This window comes from Oncorhynchus mykiss, chromosome 12, assembly GCF_057628025.1.
Source record: "Oncorhynchus mykiss isolate SJ-2025 chromosome 12, ASM5762802v1, whole genome shotgun sequence".
Taxonomy (NCBI): domain Eukaryota; kingdom Metazoa; phylum Chordata; class Actinopteri; order Salmoniformes; family Salmonidae; genus Oncorhynchus; species Oncorhynchus mykiss.
In genome coordinates, this window is record NC_143033.1 from 35,573,339 (window position 1) to 35,588,734 (window position 15,396).

The 15,396-nt window shown below is 43.8% G+C and overlaps 1 protein-coding gene across 11 annotated transcripts in view; it reads right to left on the bottom strand.

Moving 5' to 3' along the window:
- Positions 1-486: 486 nt before the first annotated feature.
- LOC110537500 (protein FAM222B) overlaps positions 487-15,396 on the bottom strand; it is a 93,176-nt gene continuing 78,266 nt past the window's right edge. For 6 of the 11 annotated variants that reach the window (XM_021623591.3, XM_021623584.3, XM_021623588.3 and 3 more), the window contains 2 exons: positions 3,055-4,879; positions 487-2,672 (listed from right to left, as the gene is read on the bottom strand). In XM_021623591.3, the coding sequence (XP_021479266.3) occupies positions 2,630-2,672; positions 3,055-4,879 (1,868 nt within the window). In that variant the 3' untranslated portion in view covers positions 487-2,629. Of the gene's footprint in view, positions 2,673-2,913; positions 4,880-15,396 lie in introns of those variants that run through there. The other 5 variants (XM_090192368.1, XM_036937468.2, XM_090192365.1 and 2 more) reach the window with 1 other exon arrangement.

Below are 15,396 nucleotides of genomic sequence, written 5' to 3' on the forward strand. Positions count from 1 at the left end.
ACGCTACGCGCTTCAGCACTTGCCGGTCCTATTCTGTGAGCTTGTGTGGCCTACCACTTCACGGTGGAGCGGTTGTTGCGCCTAGACTTTTCCACTTCACAATAACAGCAGTTACAGTTGATCGGGGCAGCTCTAGCAGGATAGAAATTTGACAAACTGACTTGTTGGAAAGGTGGCATCCTATGACGGTGCCATGTTGAAAGTCACTGAGCTCTTCAGTAAGGCCATTCTGCCGACAATGTTTGTCTATGGAGATTGCATGGCGGTGTGCTCGATTTTATACACCAATCAGCAATGGATGTGGCTGAAATAGACAAATCCACTAATTTGAAGGGGTGTCCACATACTTTTGTGTATGTAGAGCGAGCCTAAAATCATTCATTGATTGTTGACTTCCTAACTGGGTCCAAATGCAGCAACTGTTCTGAGGTTTCTGTACCTGATTGATAGAGGCAAGGTGCTATCTAAAAATCAATGACTATGTGATGATGATGCAGGTAAATCTTTATTTCACACAGTAACCTACTATTGAAATGAAATCTGAGGGACTAAAATGGAAAAAGACATGGAATACAGTCTTATCTAAGGAAATCATTCAAGCAATCAGGGGGTAACACTATAAACCTCAATGGGGGAGGGGGGGGGGTAACCCATGCAGATCTACTAGGCAGTGAGCAGACAGGTATATGGTCTGGACACAAACAAGGTTAAAAAGATTCCAATTTGTTCCATCTGTTCTCACTGAATGAAGGGTAGTAAACTTATACATACAAATAGGCCTACTCATATTTTTGTAAGTTCTGTACGGCTCATCAAATAGGAGAACAGGCATCAAAAGAACATGACATCCATAGAACACTAATTTCAAAGCATAAATTAGAACTTTATTTAATTATTACAATATTACAAAAAGAGTAGCACAACTCTCACGCTTTTGCGTCTTATCTGTCGTACAGCCAGAGTGATTCGTAAAAGAAAGGCTTATTGGGCCTTCTTCCATTTCACAGCAATAGTAAAAGGAACAAAGAGGAAAAATAAGATTTAAATAACAAGAAAATCAAGTATTATAAATAGTCACAAGTGAAGCTTTGAAACTTTGATTTTTTTTGTTACAACCCAGTAACTACACATAGATTTAAAATATACTTACAAAATATTACTCCATTTCTTGTTTTCATTAAAAAAAAAGAATCTAAGGAATTGCTTTTTCTATTCAACAAAAACGGTATAAAAAAAAATGTTTAACAGAAATTGCTGTTCCTCTGTATGTATCCTTGCAATCTTCCAATCATCATTTTTGATTTTCATTATAACCATGCTTGTTTTCAAAGGAAAGTCCAAGGACCAAATACTTAAGGCTTTTTAAGGGCTGTTTGGGAGGGAGGTGAACAGAATGTGGATGTCAGTGTCCACCCACTCTCACATACAGACACACACTAGCACATACAAAACACACGTTTACACTCAACCCACGTCAGCAGGCATCATTCTCACAGACACACACACACTACACTTTAAAGTTAGAGTAGTATAGTAGGTAAGCCAGTGTACAATAAAATAAACAATGCATTTGCTGTTTAACTCCAAGTGATCTTGCAAGTGATCAATTTGGTCTCTTCAAGCACACTTCATATCAGAATCAGTAGCAACTAGACCTAACTTAATGATAAATAAAACATTAAAAAAAACTCGGGATCAAAACTCTGCTTTTGGTTCATCGTTAGTTTCTAATATAATATTAGTAACAATTATATTTCTTCCACTCCAGTAGTAAGGTTTAGTCCTGATAACTAGCCCCCTCCCTTCACTAAACAACTGCCAAACAGAACTTTGCATCTCAACAATTCAAGTAATAATTTTCGGGTTTACCAAAATTATAGGAAAAAATGTAACCAACATAAAATGGCACATATTTTAAAAGGTGTTTTTCCTTGTCAATTATGTGACTTTGGCCATTTCAGGATTCAGACAGAATGAACAGATTTGATTTTTTTCCCACTCCATTTAAATAAAAATGTTATTCCACAATCATGTTGCCAACCTCAATTGGCAATGGTGACAAAATGGATTGTAACAGACACCTGAATTCATTGCAGCATTTTGAGCAAGAGAGCATCGGTTGGTTGGCTCCCCCAGTCAGTCCCAACGTTAAATTGCTCCCTGCAGGATCTAGATGTCAATACAGTATATATCTATACTCTGTACAAACATCAACCTGATTAGATACTTCGATGATAGACAGGAATCAACCTTGAACAGTGGGTGACCTGATTCATAAAACAGTCCTATTACACAAATAAATAAACACGTTAAAAGAAAAAGAAGCCTCTTTGTACATGTGCATATGGCAAGTCTCTCCGTCTGTACTTTGTAGTGTCCAGTGACTGACAGTTCCACACTGAACCATTCACTAATTATCTCGTCTCTGTGGTGATTTCAAGAGGAAAATATATATATATATATATATATGCTTTTAATTTCGATGTCACAATGAGATTCACATGTAAACATAATAAGTGAAAATTAGCCACTTGTCCAATAAAACTAGTCGGAGCGGAGAAATCCCCACTCGACCCTGCAAAAACATCAAGATCCTTATGAGAATGTGTTTTCTTTCCTCCATCAACGATCAGTGCATTTTCATCCATCGTCTGCAGGAGACATCTTTTATGCTTAAAAAGAAAAAAACTCTTAGGACAGATCTGAAGTAAAAATAACTCTGTATCCTCAGATCCAGGCACACTGACAGACAGGTAGGATGGGAAAAAAAGGTAGGGAATGACGACAATCACATACATAGGAAACGTTCCCTAGAGGGTGCCTACTGAAAGCACCCATTTACAAAATCAATTGATCACTTGCAAGATTGACTACAAAAAAAGAAAACACTGCTCTTTATTAAATATATTTGTCTTTTTTTTTAATGTCAGTGTTCATTTTTACTTAATTTTATTGTATTTCATATTTTTCCATTCTTAAGACTAAAAGAAGAAGGTTCTTGTTTTTGATAACGGCTGTATAGACAATGCCGGCCATAGCTTATCTTATCTGTACCCTGGGTGCTGGATCTGAGTGGTTCTGCCGTCCCCTGGTCCAACCTCGGGCCCCACCCTGTTCATTGGTGGCCTATGCATCTTGCCTATCAGCCCAAGATTCTGATCTCGGAAGCAGGGCGTCTGAAAGTCCCCGCCCAAGTAATCTGCTGTTTTCATCAGACTAGTCTGGCTGGAGGAGGAGGAAGAGGAGGTGGAGCCGCCGCCCCCTGGCCTGTAATGGCCTCCCCCAGGGGGCCCGCCGCAGTCTAGCGTGGTGGTGCCCCCTGAGGCCCCCCCATGGAACGGCATGGCCAGGTCCTGAGACCCAGAGCTGTCGCTGTTGGGCGTGGGCAGGATGCTGCTGTTCCACACAGAGTGTGGCTGGAAGTAGTGGCCACCATTGGTGTAGTGGGTCAGTGGACCCCCAGGCATGCCGTTGTTGTTGATGGGAGGAGAGGGGGTGGGCTTCTCTATAGGAGGCTTCAGGCTGTATGACTGGCCCCCACACAGCTCCGGGGGGTAGCCCATTCGAGAAGGGTGCTTGCAGGGGTGGCCCCCACCGTCCTGCTGCATGTGCTGTAGATAAGCCAACTGGTGTTGGTTCCAGCGCATCTGCTGCTGCTGTTGGTGATTATGTTGTTGTTGTTGATGCTGCTGCTGTTGTAAATGCCGTTGGTGTTGCTGTTGTAAATGCTGTTGGTGTTGCTGTTGTAAATGCTGTTGGTGCTGCTGTTGTAAATTATGTTGGTGTTGCTGCTGTTTGAGATCATTGTGGTAAACATGCATCCTGTTCATGGCAGCCATGTTGTTTTGGGGGTTAGCGGGGACAGCAGCCTTGTCTGCAGGACACATGATGCAGTTGGGGTGTGGGGGCAGGCCGGGGGGGCAGGCGTTGGTGTGCGGGTTGCTGTGCATGGAAACCCTGGAGCAGGCGTTGTTGAAGAGGTTGCGGCTGATGGGGCTGGGGTTGGCAATCTGGCCCTCACACATGGAGGTGGCTCCAGCCCCCTGGGCCCGGGCTTGGCAGAACTGGTTGATCTGGTGCACGATGCTGCTCAAGTCTGGCTGGCGACTCTGGTTCAGGCCAGCAGCCATGGTGAGCGGAATGGTTGAGGTAGAGACTGTAACGTTAGGCGGTGCGTCGGCATCGGGCAGCTTCCGGCCACCCTGCAGTCCAGGAGGTGGCTGCCCCTGCTGCTGAAGGTGCTGTTGCTGCTGCTGTTGGAGCAAGAGGGTGAGACCAGAAGGAGGCTGGGGATGGCCTAGTGCTTGGGGGTGGGACAGTGTCTGGGGCCTGGGCAGCCCCTGTTGCGGGTGCTGCTGTTGGGGCATGCAGGGTGGGTGTCTGAGGCCCTGCTGCTGCTGGGGGTGGGTCTGTTGTAGAGTCTGTGGGTGAGTCTGGCACGCAAGTTGAGGGTTCAGGCTCTGCTGAGACTGGGACCCGCCCTGGCCTTGGGAAGGGGGTTGGTGAAGGTTTAAAGTGCTGGCCGAGACAGCTGCTGTAAAGGGCCCCCGAGGACCAGGGGGGTTCATGAGGACCCCAGAGGGGTGCAGGCGCGACCGGCTGCCGTCAAAGTCTTTGAGGATGCCCTTGACGACAGGCACCTTGACGATGGCAAGGAGGCCGGCCTTGGCGTTGGCCTGAGAGGGGGGGTAGGGGCTGTAGCGCTGGCCTGAAGTATCCAGCCCGTTGACTGTGCGGCGCACGTGGTTCCTCTGGGGGACCTTGACACTGTTGGGGAAGATCTTGATGGTCAGGGGGTTGTTGGCAATCTTCTTAGCATAAGCATCCAATTCCGCAGGGGTTGGATACTGAGCGGATCTCATCCTCTGTGTAGTGTCCCCTGGGGTGACAGAGACAGAAAGATAGAGAGGTGGGTGGAGAGAGGGAGAGAGCACAGGGGGGAATGACAAAGGGGGGGAGAGAGAGAAATGTTAACGCAGGTAAAAAGCTAAATGTCAGGTTTCTCGTCAGAGGAGCAGATGTGTGGTAATCTGACCGGAGGTTCTAAGGTTCTCTTCTGAGAAGAACGGAACCGGACTGACTTCAACAACATTCTCACATTCCAAATCTCAGCACTTCCCCTAATATCAAAAACAGCACAGTGCTCTCAACTCATATCTCACAAGGACACAATAGAAGCTGAACCCCAAATGGCACCCTATTCTCTTTATAGTGCACTACTTTTGGTCAAAAGTATTGCAGTATATAGGGAATAATGTGACATTTTGGACGCATACAGAGAGTTTGATCTTGACTGGATTCCCCGAAGCAACCAACACATTCCAATCTCTGCTCCTATTCTGAAGTGCCGTAGTTGAGGTTTACATTCAGTCAGTAATGGGTCATTATAAATTGTAGCTAACAATAAGTGTGTGTGAGATGTGAATCAGAGAGTGACAAGGAAGAAAGGACTTACTTTGCCTGCTACTGATTCCCAGACTAAACAAGGCAACAGTAAATATGTCGTCCCCCACGAATGATGCAGCCCCCCCCCACCCCCCTTGGGACAATTGAGATATCGCGTGTGACTAACATATTTCAGTGGATTACTATAGCTCCTGCCTTGGGCCAATCAGTGTAATTTTGTAAATTCTGGATCTCGATGGTAAGACACATCATTCACCCAAGTTTCGAAAAAATCTGGTCAGAGTTGTACGAGATCTTGCATGCGACTGACGTATGAACGAATGGACAGACAAGACAGATCCACAGTCCCCTCCCCAATTTCATTGTGGGAGAAAACAAAGAGGAGTGAGGCAGAAAGGGAGAGGAGGCAGTGTTGGTCCCCTGTGTCTGCCAGGGGGATAGTTCTCCTCTGTGTCAAATAGGGAGGGAGAAGGGTAGGGAGGGAATGAGGGAGCGCAAGAGGCAGAGAGAGAGAGGCAAAGAGAGAGAAAGTGCGAGAGAGGTAGAGAAAGAGCGGAGCAGGTCCATGACAGCAGACAGTAATCACACAGCGTCTCTCTGATCTCTGGAACACCACTGAGCCCTCAGCCCTCTGACTGAGACATTTGTTACAGCTACTAAGCACCTCACTGGCTATATTTAACAATGCCCCAGTGTGTCTGAAGATGCTGTAGTTTGGAGTGTGTGTATGTTTGTGTTTGGGGGAGTGTAAGACTGATAAGGTGTGTGTTTGACATGTGCATTCAGGTGCCCGTGAGTATGTCGTGTGTGTGTTCAGCATGTGCTAAGGTGATGGCGTGTTTCTGTCACTCGGTGAGACTCATTTTCTTTCCCCAACTGTAAAAGTCAGTTATAATGTAATATGAGAGAGAGGGGCCTGCCTCCAGCCATTGTGATCTGGGTTGAGGAGAGCAGAGGTTCTGTATGCAACCTCACCAAGCCTCCCCTCCTCAGGCTGAGCCCTGGGTCTCAAACCCGGTCACCTTCCCTGCCCCAGCCAGCCAGCCTGACCTACATACATACACATGCAGTCACGTCCCAAATGACAACCTATTCCCTACATAGTGCACTACTTTTGACCAGGGCCCAAAGTGCCATTTTGGATACACCAGGCAGTCCCACAGTGATGCCTTTTTAAAACACTGTCTGAACCAAAGTGAACCCTCATCTTTTAACATCCAAGCCATACATTCTTATATTTAGTTATTCTATTCAATTACTATATCTAGTACAACATCATTCTATTAAATACGTGGGTAAAAAAAATAAAAAATAAAAAAATAAATAAAATAAAAACTCTTAGAGGGTGGCTAGATCTGTCTTTTACTGGGGACGAAATGTCTAAAATGTCAAGTAATGCTACCAGGTTCCATCGCAGACTCATCTCCTAATGTGGACGTGAATGGGTTTTAGTCTTTCCACAAGCTGTAATTCTCTCTCCATCTACCTCTCCTCTCCTCAGCCTCACAGGCAGCATGCAGTGAGTGGGCTAGGCAGAGTGGCACTAGGCAGAGAGCTGAGCTGTGAAGACTGGCACGGTGGTGTCACAATGCTAAGGGGCTAATTAATCCGCTCTCTTTTTTTAAATGCACAGGAAAAAAAGGGTGGCAATGAGATGGGCCCCATCGATGAGGATGGGGGCGTGCTCTCTCTTCTGTCTCCTGTTGTACACGATAAGCTGTTTATTTTTGTTGACGTTGAGGGAGAGGTTATTTTCTGGGCACCTCCCTCTAGTCTCGTTGCGGTCAGTAATCAGGCCTACCACTGTCGTGTCGTCAGCAAACTTGACGTTTGAGTTGGAGTTGTGCGTGGCCACACAGTAATGGGTGAACAGGGAGCACAGGAGGGGGCTGAGCACACCCCTGGAGGCTCCAGTGTTGAAGATCAGTGTGGTGGAAGTCTTGTTGCCTACCCTCACCACCTGGCGTCAGCCCGTTAGGAAATCTAGGATCTAGTTGCACAGGGAGCATTTCAGACCCAAGGCCCGAGCTTAGTGACGAGAATGGAGCGCACTACGGTGTTAAAATCTGAGTTGTAGTCGATAAACAGCATTTCAGATAGGTATTCCTCTTGCTGGGTGGGATAGGGAGGTGTGCAGTGCAACGGCGGGTGAGCTGTTGAATTGAGACTGTTTGGAATCATCCATGTTTCCAGTTACTTTACTGTGGTTAAATGCGGAGGTTCACGCTTAAAGTTTTGCGTGAATGCTGCCATCTATCCACGGTTTCTGATTAGGGTATGTTCTAATCGTCACTGTAAGAATAACATCCTCTATGCACTTCCTGATGAACCCAGAGACAGTCAGTGTATTCGTCAATGTTATTGCCAGAGGGGCCCAGTCCGTGATCAAAATAGTCCTGTAGCATGGATTCCAAAATTAATAATTTTTGCCCGCAAAAATCACAAAAAAAACCTAACGAAATCCTGGAGGGACTGCCCAATGGAGGAACACATAGGAAAAGTATTTCACAGTCAGTAACACACACAACTGTTTTTACCAAACAATATTTAAACTGTAGGGGGGGCAAATGCTAGCTGGCTCATTCATTTCTCTCTCAAGACAAGATTGACTTAACGAATCTCTTACTGTTTAAATTATGTGGACATAGGGAATGTAGTTGTGATCTACTTCAGATCTCCGTATCTTTCCATGTAGCCCCTTCGGTAAAGTAGCTGCGTGTATAGAGTAAAATTGTTCTGCCTGCTCCATTTGTTGTACTTCTCTCTACATGCTTCCTTCTCTGTGCTGTGGAGGAATCGTGGGGCCATTTCCACTTTCCAAGCTGCTGAGTTTAACGATCGCTCTCCCAACAGCATCAGACTCAGTCTGAGAGCAGGTATCGTGTGTGTGTGTGTGTTCTCATCTATTTAAAGTCGCTCTTCAGTCTCTCTCCCCAATAATAAATAAAGCTGCTGCCCTGAGCCCTATACTACGAGTGTAGTTTGAGGAGTTAACTTTGGTCAACTCGGAGTTCAAACGGTACCACAGAAGTGGCTCACCTTTCAGCCAGCTACATTTGTATTTCAACGAATCCTTCAGATCTAACCTGCTCCAGGCAGGCTAACTCAGGGCTTATTACATTGAACCGGAATTAAATGTCTGAGCTGTGAGTTGAAGACCAATGAAGTCAGATTCCCTCCCTCTCAAAGATTGAGTCAACATAAACTTCATTTGCGGAAGACAACTGATTAAATATTGTATTCATCAAATGTGTTTTTGTGTGTTAAAAAATAGTAAATGGTCAAATACCTATCACATTACAGATTTAGAAATGACAAATGCATTTGAAACTTCCCGCACAGTTAAACTTTTGTATGACTTAATATAATTATTTTATTGATAGGAATGGGAAAAAAGGTACTCGTTCATTGATAAACCAAATCAAACTTTTACTTTCAGCCCCTACTGCTTTGATGTGCATTACATAGCAGTGCAGCAAGCGACAGACATTATTACAGAGTGGACCTTTTTAAAACCAAGCTTGTTCCACTGTACTCTGTCACATGCCTGCCAGAGGAGAGGAGGAACAGAACAACATGGCGGACGTTGGCACTTAGTGAGACTCCCCCTCGCTTGGCACTGTGCTCCTGGGGGTAGGCGGATTACAGTGATTCTGAAATTACAGTCTTGATGAGCCATAGATGGAGAGAGAGTGTTTTATAACACACAAACCTGCTGCAGGAACTAGCTAGAGGGAGATCTCTGTGCCTCAGGGAGAGGGAGAACAGAGGGGAGGGGGAGATCTAAATCAAGCTGGTCTGTTGGGGTATGCCCTGGGTTGGGTCTGATCAATAATGCACAGGGAACGTAATCTAAAAGCTTTCCCACACTGATCGTTGGATTCAGTCTTTTAAGATAATTAGATGTCACACTGTGCGATGTTACCAAATACAATTTTTTGATATCAACCTAGACAGATTGTACGACTTGCTTGTTCTGTAGAGACATTGTGCGATTGGCTTGTGAGGCTATGTAAGCCGACGTAGGCTACGTCAAGTGCAGCGGTGTATTAGATCTGCGCATGTGCCAGCACCAGCCAGTATGCATCTTAGAAATAGTTTTCACATACAAACTTTATATGTCCGAACTCAGAATTAAATAGGCTTCCCAAAAATAACATGGTCGCTATGGTAAAAAGTTTATTTTGATTGGCGATTGTCCATTTATCAAAATCCCATCAGGTGGCCTGATTTCAGATATGTTATGTAAACAAGATTATTAGGGAAATCATTCGTCTTGCAAAGCATGTAAACGTTTAGATCATACTATTATATTAAATCGGACTATTCAAAATCGTATTATTGTGCGCATACTCAGTGTAGGTTGTGTTCCTATTGGTCAGTCACCAGGATCGGCTCGTAACACCAGCCACACTACACGATTAAGGCTACATGTTTTTGCCAGAACTTTGTCAGAGCCTACGGCCGCACGTAGTGCTACTTAAAATCGGCAGACCTCGACCCTGTCACAATGAGAGTGCCAAGACACTCCACAATCTTTTACGGCCAAAGAATTTGCACACGACGTGAACATTATGCCTGGACTGCAAAATCGTGGCATAAGATGGCCAACATCGTACAGTCGGAGAGCTTGGATAGGAGATTTGAGAAGCTTTCTACATGGCACCAGTTCTGAGGGACCAAAAAGAAAGGAGAAAACATTAATGGGTGTCCATTGTTCAAAACAACATGCATCTGTTACTCCTGTTTGGTTGTACATTTTAGGCATTGTAACCATCATGTGATCGTAAACCATAGGAATCTCAGAAATGAATTCAATAACAGCAAATACCGAAAATATTTAGGACTATCGACTGAAGTGTGCGTGAGAGAGATATGTCACCTGGGGTTGGGAGAGAGGGGGTGGGGGTGAGGTGGTATCACACGTTGAGACAGGTGAGACTGTGCGAGAAGGGTGTGTTGCTCACAGATGGGGAGAGGATGTTCACAGCTTTCTGTAAGTATACTTTTTATTTCTCAACTCAATTTTGAGCTGAATAGCAACTATTTTACAAACAAGATATTTGATATGGCTTTGACATACAGTGCCTTGCGAAAGTATTCGGCCCCCTTGAACTTTGCGACCTTTTGCCACATTTCAGGCTTCAAACATAAAGATATAAAACTGTATTTTTTTGTGAAGAATCAACAACAAGTGGGACACAATCATGAAGTGGAACGACATTTATTGGATATTTCAAACTTTTTTAACAAATCAAAAACTGAAAAATTGGGCGTGCAAAATTATTCAGCCCCTTTACTTTCAGTGCAGCAAACTCTCTCCAGAAGTTCAGTGAGGATCTCTGAATGATCCAATGTTGACCTAAATGACTAATGATGATAAATACAATCCACCTGTGTGCAATCAAGTCTCCGTATAAATGCACCTGCCCTGTGATAGTCTCAGAGGTCCGTTAAAAGCGCAGAGAGCATCATGAAGAACAAGGAACACACCAGGCAGGTCCGAGATACTGTTGTGAAGAAGTTTAAAGCCGGATTTGGATACAAAAAGATTTCCCAAGCTTTAAACATCCCAAGGAGCACTGTGCAAGCGATAATATTGAAATGGAAGGAGTATCAGACCACTGCAAATCTACCAAGACCTGGCCGTCCCTCTAAACTTTCAGCTCATACAAGGAGAAGACTGATCAGAGATGCAGCCAAAAGGCCCATGATCACTCTGGATGAACTGCAGAGATCTACAGCTGAGGTGGGAGACTCTGTCCATAGGACAACAATCAGTCGTATATTGCACAAATCTGGCCTTTATGGAAGAGTGGCAAGAAGAAAGCCATTTCTTAAAGATATCCATAAAAAGTGTCGTTTAAAGTTTGCCACAAGCCACCTGGGAGACACACCAAACATGTGGAAGAAGGTGCTCTGGTCAGATGAAACCAAAATTGAACTTTTTGGCAACAATGCAAAACGTTATGTTTGGCGTAAAAGCAACACAGCTGAACACACCATCCCCACTGTCAAACATGGTGGTGGCAGCATCATGGTTTGGGCCTGCTTTTCTTCAGCAGGGACAGGGAAGATGGTTAAAATTGATGGGAAGATGGATGGAGCCAAATACAGGACCATTCTGGAAGAAAACCTGATGGAGTCTGCAAAAGACCTGAGACTGGGACGGAGATTTGTCTTCCAACAAGACAATGATCCAAAACATAAAGCAAAATCTACAATGGAATGGTTCAAAAATAAACATATCCAGGTGTTAGAATGGCCAAGTCAAAGTCCAGACCTGAATCCAATCGAGAATCTGTGGAAAGAACTGAAAACTGCTGTTCACAAATGCTCTCCATCCAACCTCACTGAGCTTGAGCTGTTTTGCAAGGAGGAATGGGAAAAAATGTCAGTCTCTCGATGTGCAAAACTGATAGAGACATACCCCAAGCGACTTACAGCTGTAATCGCAGCAAAAGGTGGCGCTACAAAGTATTAACTTAAGGGGGCTGAATAATTTTGCACGCCCAATTTTTCAGTTTTTGAATTGTTAAAAAAGTTTGAAATATCCAATAAATGTCGTTCCACTTCATGATTGTGTCCCACTTGTTGTTGATTCTTCACAAAAAAATACAGTTTTATATCTTTATGTTTGAAGCCTGAAATGTGGCAAAAGGTCGCAAAGTTCAAGGGGGCCGAATACTTTCGCAAGGCACTGTACATAAAGTGCGAAATGCACATTGGCCATTGCATAGGCCTCATTGGGTGCTAGGCTACAACTGCAAAATGTGTTTGTTTTTTGTTTGTTTTTTATGTGCTGTTAAGATTAATACATGGCTACTAGCAGCGGGTATTATCTTTAGGAGTTAGTGATATAGCTAATGTGCTTTGAGTTTCCCCAAAATTTGCTCCAAATAAATTAGCCTACGATATTAGAGCACAAAGATTTTAGATTGTAGTGGACAAAGACGAAAATAACATTGACGGGGCCAAATGCAGGGCAACACTCTATTTAGGTAGGACGCAATTTTGGATCTTTTATTTGTTTATTTTTCCGTATTAATAATCATTCGTTTTATTATCATAATTATTATTGTTTTCATTATTATTGTAGGCCTGTTTATTCATCTAAACCAGTTCTTTAAAATATGGAACATGTGTTTTGTTTCATTCTGTTCAGACATTTGTTTGCTAAATTAAGTTTAATCTGTCTTTAATTGTGTCCCCGTATTTACACTGAATAAAAACAAAACTATTTCAAAGGTTACTGAGTTACAGTTCATATAAGGAACTCAGTGAATTTGAATACATTCATTAGGTGCAAGTCTATGGATTTCACCTCATGCAGCACAACACCTTCGCATAGAGTTGATCAGGCTGTTGATTATGACCTGTGGAATGTTGTCCCGCTCCTCTTCAATGGCTGTGCGAAGTTGCTGGATATTAGCGGGAACTGGAACACGCTGTCGTACACGTCGATCCAGAGCATCCCAAACATGCTCAATGGGTGACATGTCTAGTGAGTATGCAGGCCATGGAAAAACTGGGACACAACTTATAGAAATTGTTCCCAACATTGACAACAGAAAACCCGCCCGCCAAACACGACGCCATACACGCTTGTCTGCCATTTGCCCGGCACAGTTAAAACCGAGATTCATCTGTGAAGAGCACACTTCTCCAGTATGCCAGAGGCCATCGAAGTGGAGCATTTGCCCACTGAAGTCGGTTACGACGCCAAGCTGCAGTTTTCAAGATCCTGGTGAGACCGTTTCTGACATCTTGTACAGAAATGACTCGGTTGTGCAAACCCACAGCTTCCTCAGCTGTCTGGGTGGCTGGTCTCAGACGATCCTACAAGTGAAGAAGCCGGATGTGGAGGTCCTGGGCTGGCGTGGTTACACGTGGTCAGCGGTTGTAAGGCCGGTTGGATGTCCTGCCAAATTCCCATAAACAACATCAGACTCGACTTATGGAAGACAAATTCATATGAAATTATCTGGCAACAGCTCTGGTGGACATTTCTGCAGTCTGCATGCTAATTGCGCGCTCCCTCAAAACTTGAGACATCTGTGGCATTGTGTTGTGTGACAAAACTGCACATTTTACAGTGGCCTTTTATTGTCCCCAGCACAAGGTAAACCTGTGTAATGATCATGCTATTTAATCAGCTTCTTGATATGCCACACCTGTCAGGTGGATGGATTATCTTGGCAAAAGAGAAATGCTCACTAACTGGGATGTAAACAAATTTGTGCATTTTAGAGAAATAAGCTTTTTGTGCATATGGAATATGAGAACCTATTTCAGTTCATGAAACATGGGACCAACAGTTGTTGCATTTATATTTTTTGTTCAGGATAGCTTATAAGTAGGACTGTTGTAAAATAAATATCATTAGCCTATTGCTGTCATTTGTTGGGTATGGTAGGCACTAGCCTTTGTAATTGCTGCAATATAGCCCATTCAAAACTTTTGTGACGGTTTAAACCAGTTCGCAATTGGATTTTTTTCTTCTGTTGAGCCATTTTCTTGCACAAAATGAAGTTACAACTGCAATGTTGTGTTTGCCACAACATAATATCCTGCTCATATTTTCCCTATAAACAATGGTTTGACTTACTTCTGATATTACCCTAATAAAGTTGGAAAACTTTTGTTAAGTTTTGGTGTGGTTATTAGCCTATTATACTACAGGCTTATGTTATGAATCAAATCAAATCTTATTTGTCACATACACATGGTTAGCAGATGTTAATGCGAGTGTAGCGAAATGCTTGTGCTTCTAGTTCCGACAATGCAGTAATAACCAACAAGTAATCTAGCTAACAATTCCAAAACTACTGTCTTATACACAGTGTAAGGGGATAAAGAATATGTACATAAAGATATATGGATGAGTGATGGTACAGAGCGGCATAGGCAAGATACAGTAGATGGTATTGAGTGCAGTATATACATATGAGATGAGTATGTAAACAAAGTGGCATAGTTAAAGTGGCTAGTGATACATGTATTACATAAAGATGCAGTAGATGATATAGAGTACAGTATATACGTATGAGATGAATAATGTAGGGTATGTAAACATTATATTAGGTATCATTGTTTAAAGTGGCTAGTGATATATTTTACATAATTTCCCATCAATTCCCATTATTAAAGTGGCTGGAGTTGAGTCAGTGTGTTGGCAGCAGCCACTCAATGTTAGTGGTGGCTGTTTAACAGTCTGATGGCCTTGAGATAGAAGCTGTTTTTCAGTCTCTCGGTCCCAGCTTTGTACTGTACTGTACTGACCTCGCCTTCTGGATGATAGCGGGGTGAACAGGCAGTGGCTCGGGTGGTTGTTGTTCTTGATGATCTTTATGGCCTTCCTGTGACATCGGGTGGTGTAGGTGTCCTGGAGGGCAGGTAGTTTGCCCCCGGTGATGCGTTGTGCAGACCTCACTACCCTCTGGAGAGCCTTACGGTTGTGGGCGGAGCAGTTGCCGTACCAGGCGGTGATACAGCCCGACAGGATGCTCTCGATTGTGCATCTGTAGAAGTTTGTGAGTGAATTTGGTGACAAGCCGAATTTCTTCAGCCTCCTGAGGTTGAAGAGGCGCTGCTGCGCCTTCTTCACGATGCTGTCTGTGTGGGTGGACCAATTCAGTTTGTCTGTGATGTGTACGCCGAGGAACTTACTACCCTCTCCACTACTGTTCCATCGATGTGGATAGGGGGGTGTTCCCTCTGCTGTTTCCTGAAGTCCACAATCATCTCCTTAGTTTTGTTGACGTTGAGTGTGAGGTAATGAGCATCGGTGCGCATCGGTGCGCCAACTGACTCAGAGGAAGAAAGTTTTAGGACTACCATAATTACTGCTATAATCTAACAATGCTTATCTTTATAAAAAATATTTGGATTGAAAATGTACGAATTAGCCTCCTTTCGTACACCAATATCTGTATTGCAAGGTGGTATAACGCCGCTGCTACATGTATACTGCCTTTAAAAGACCTTGGG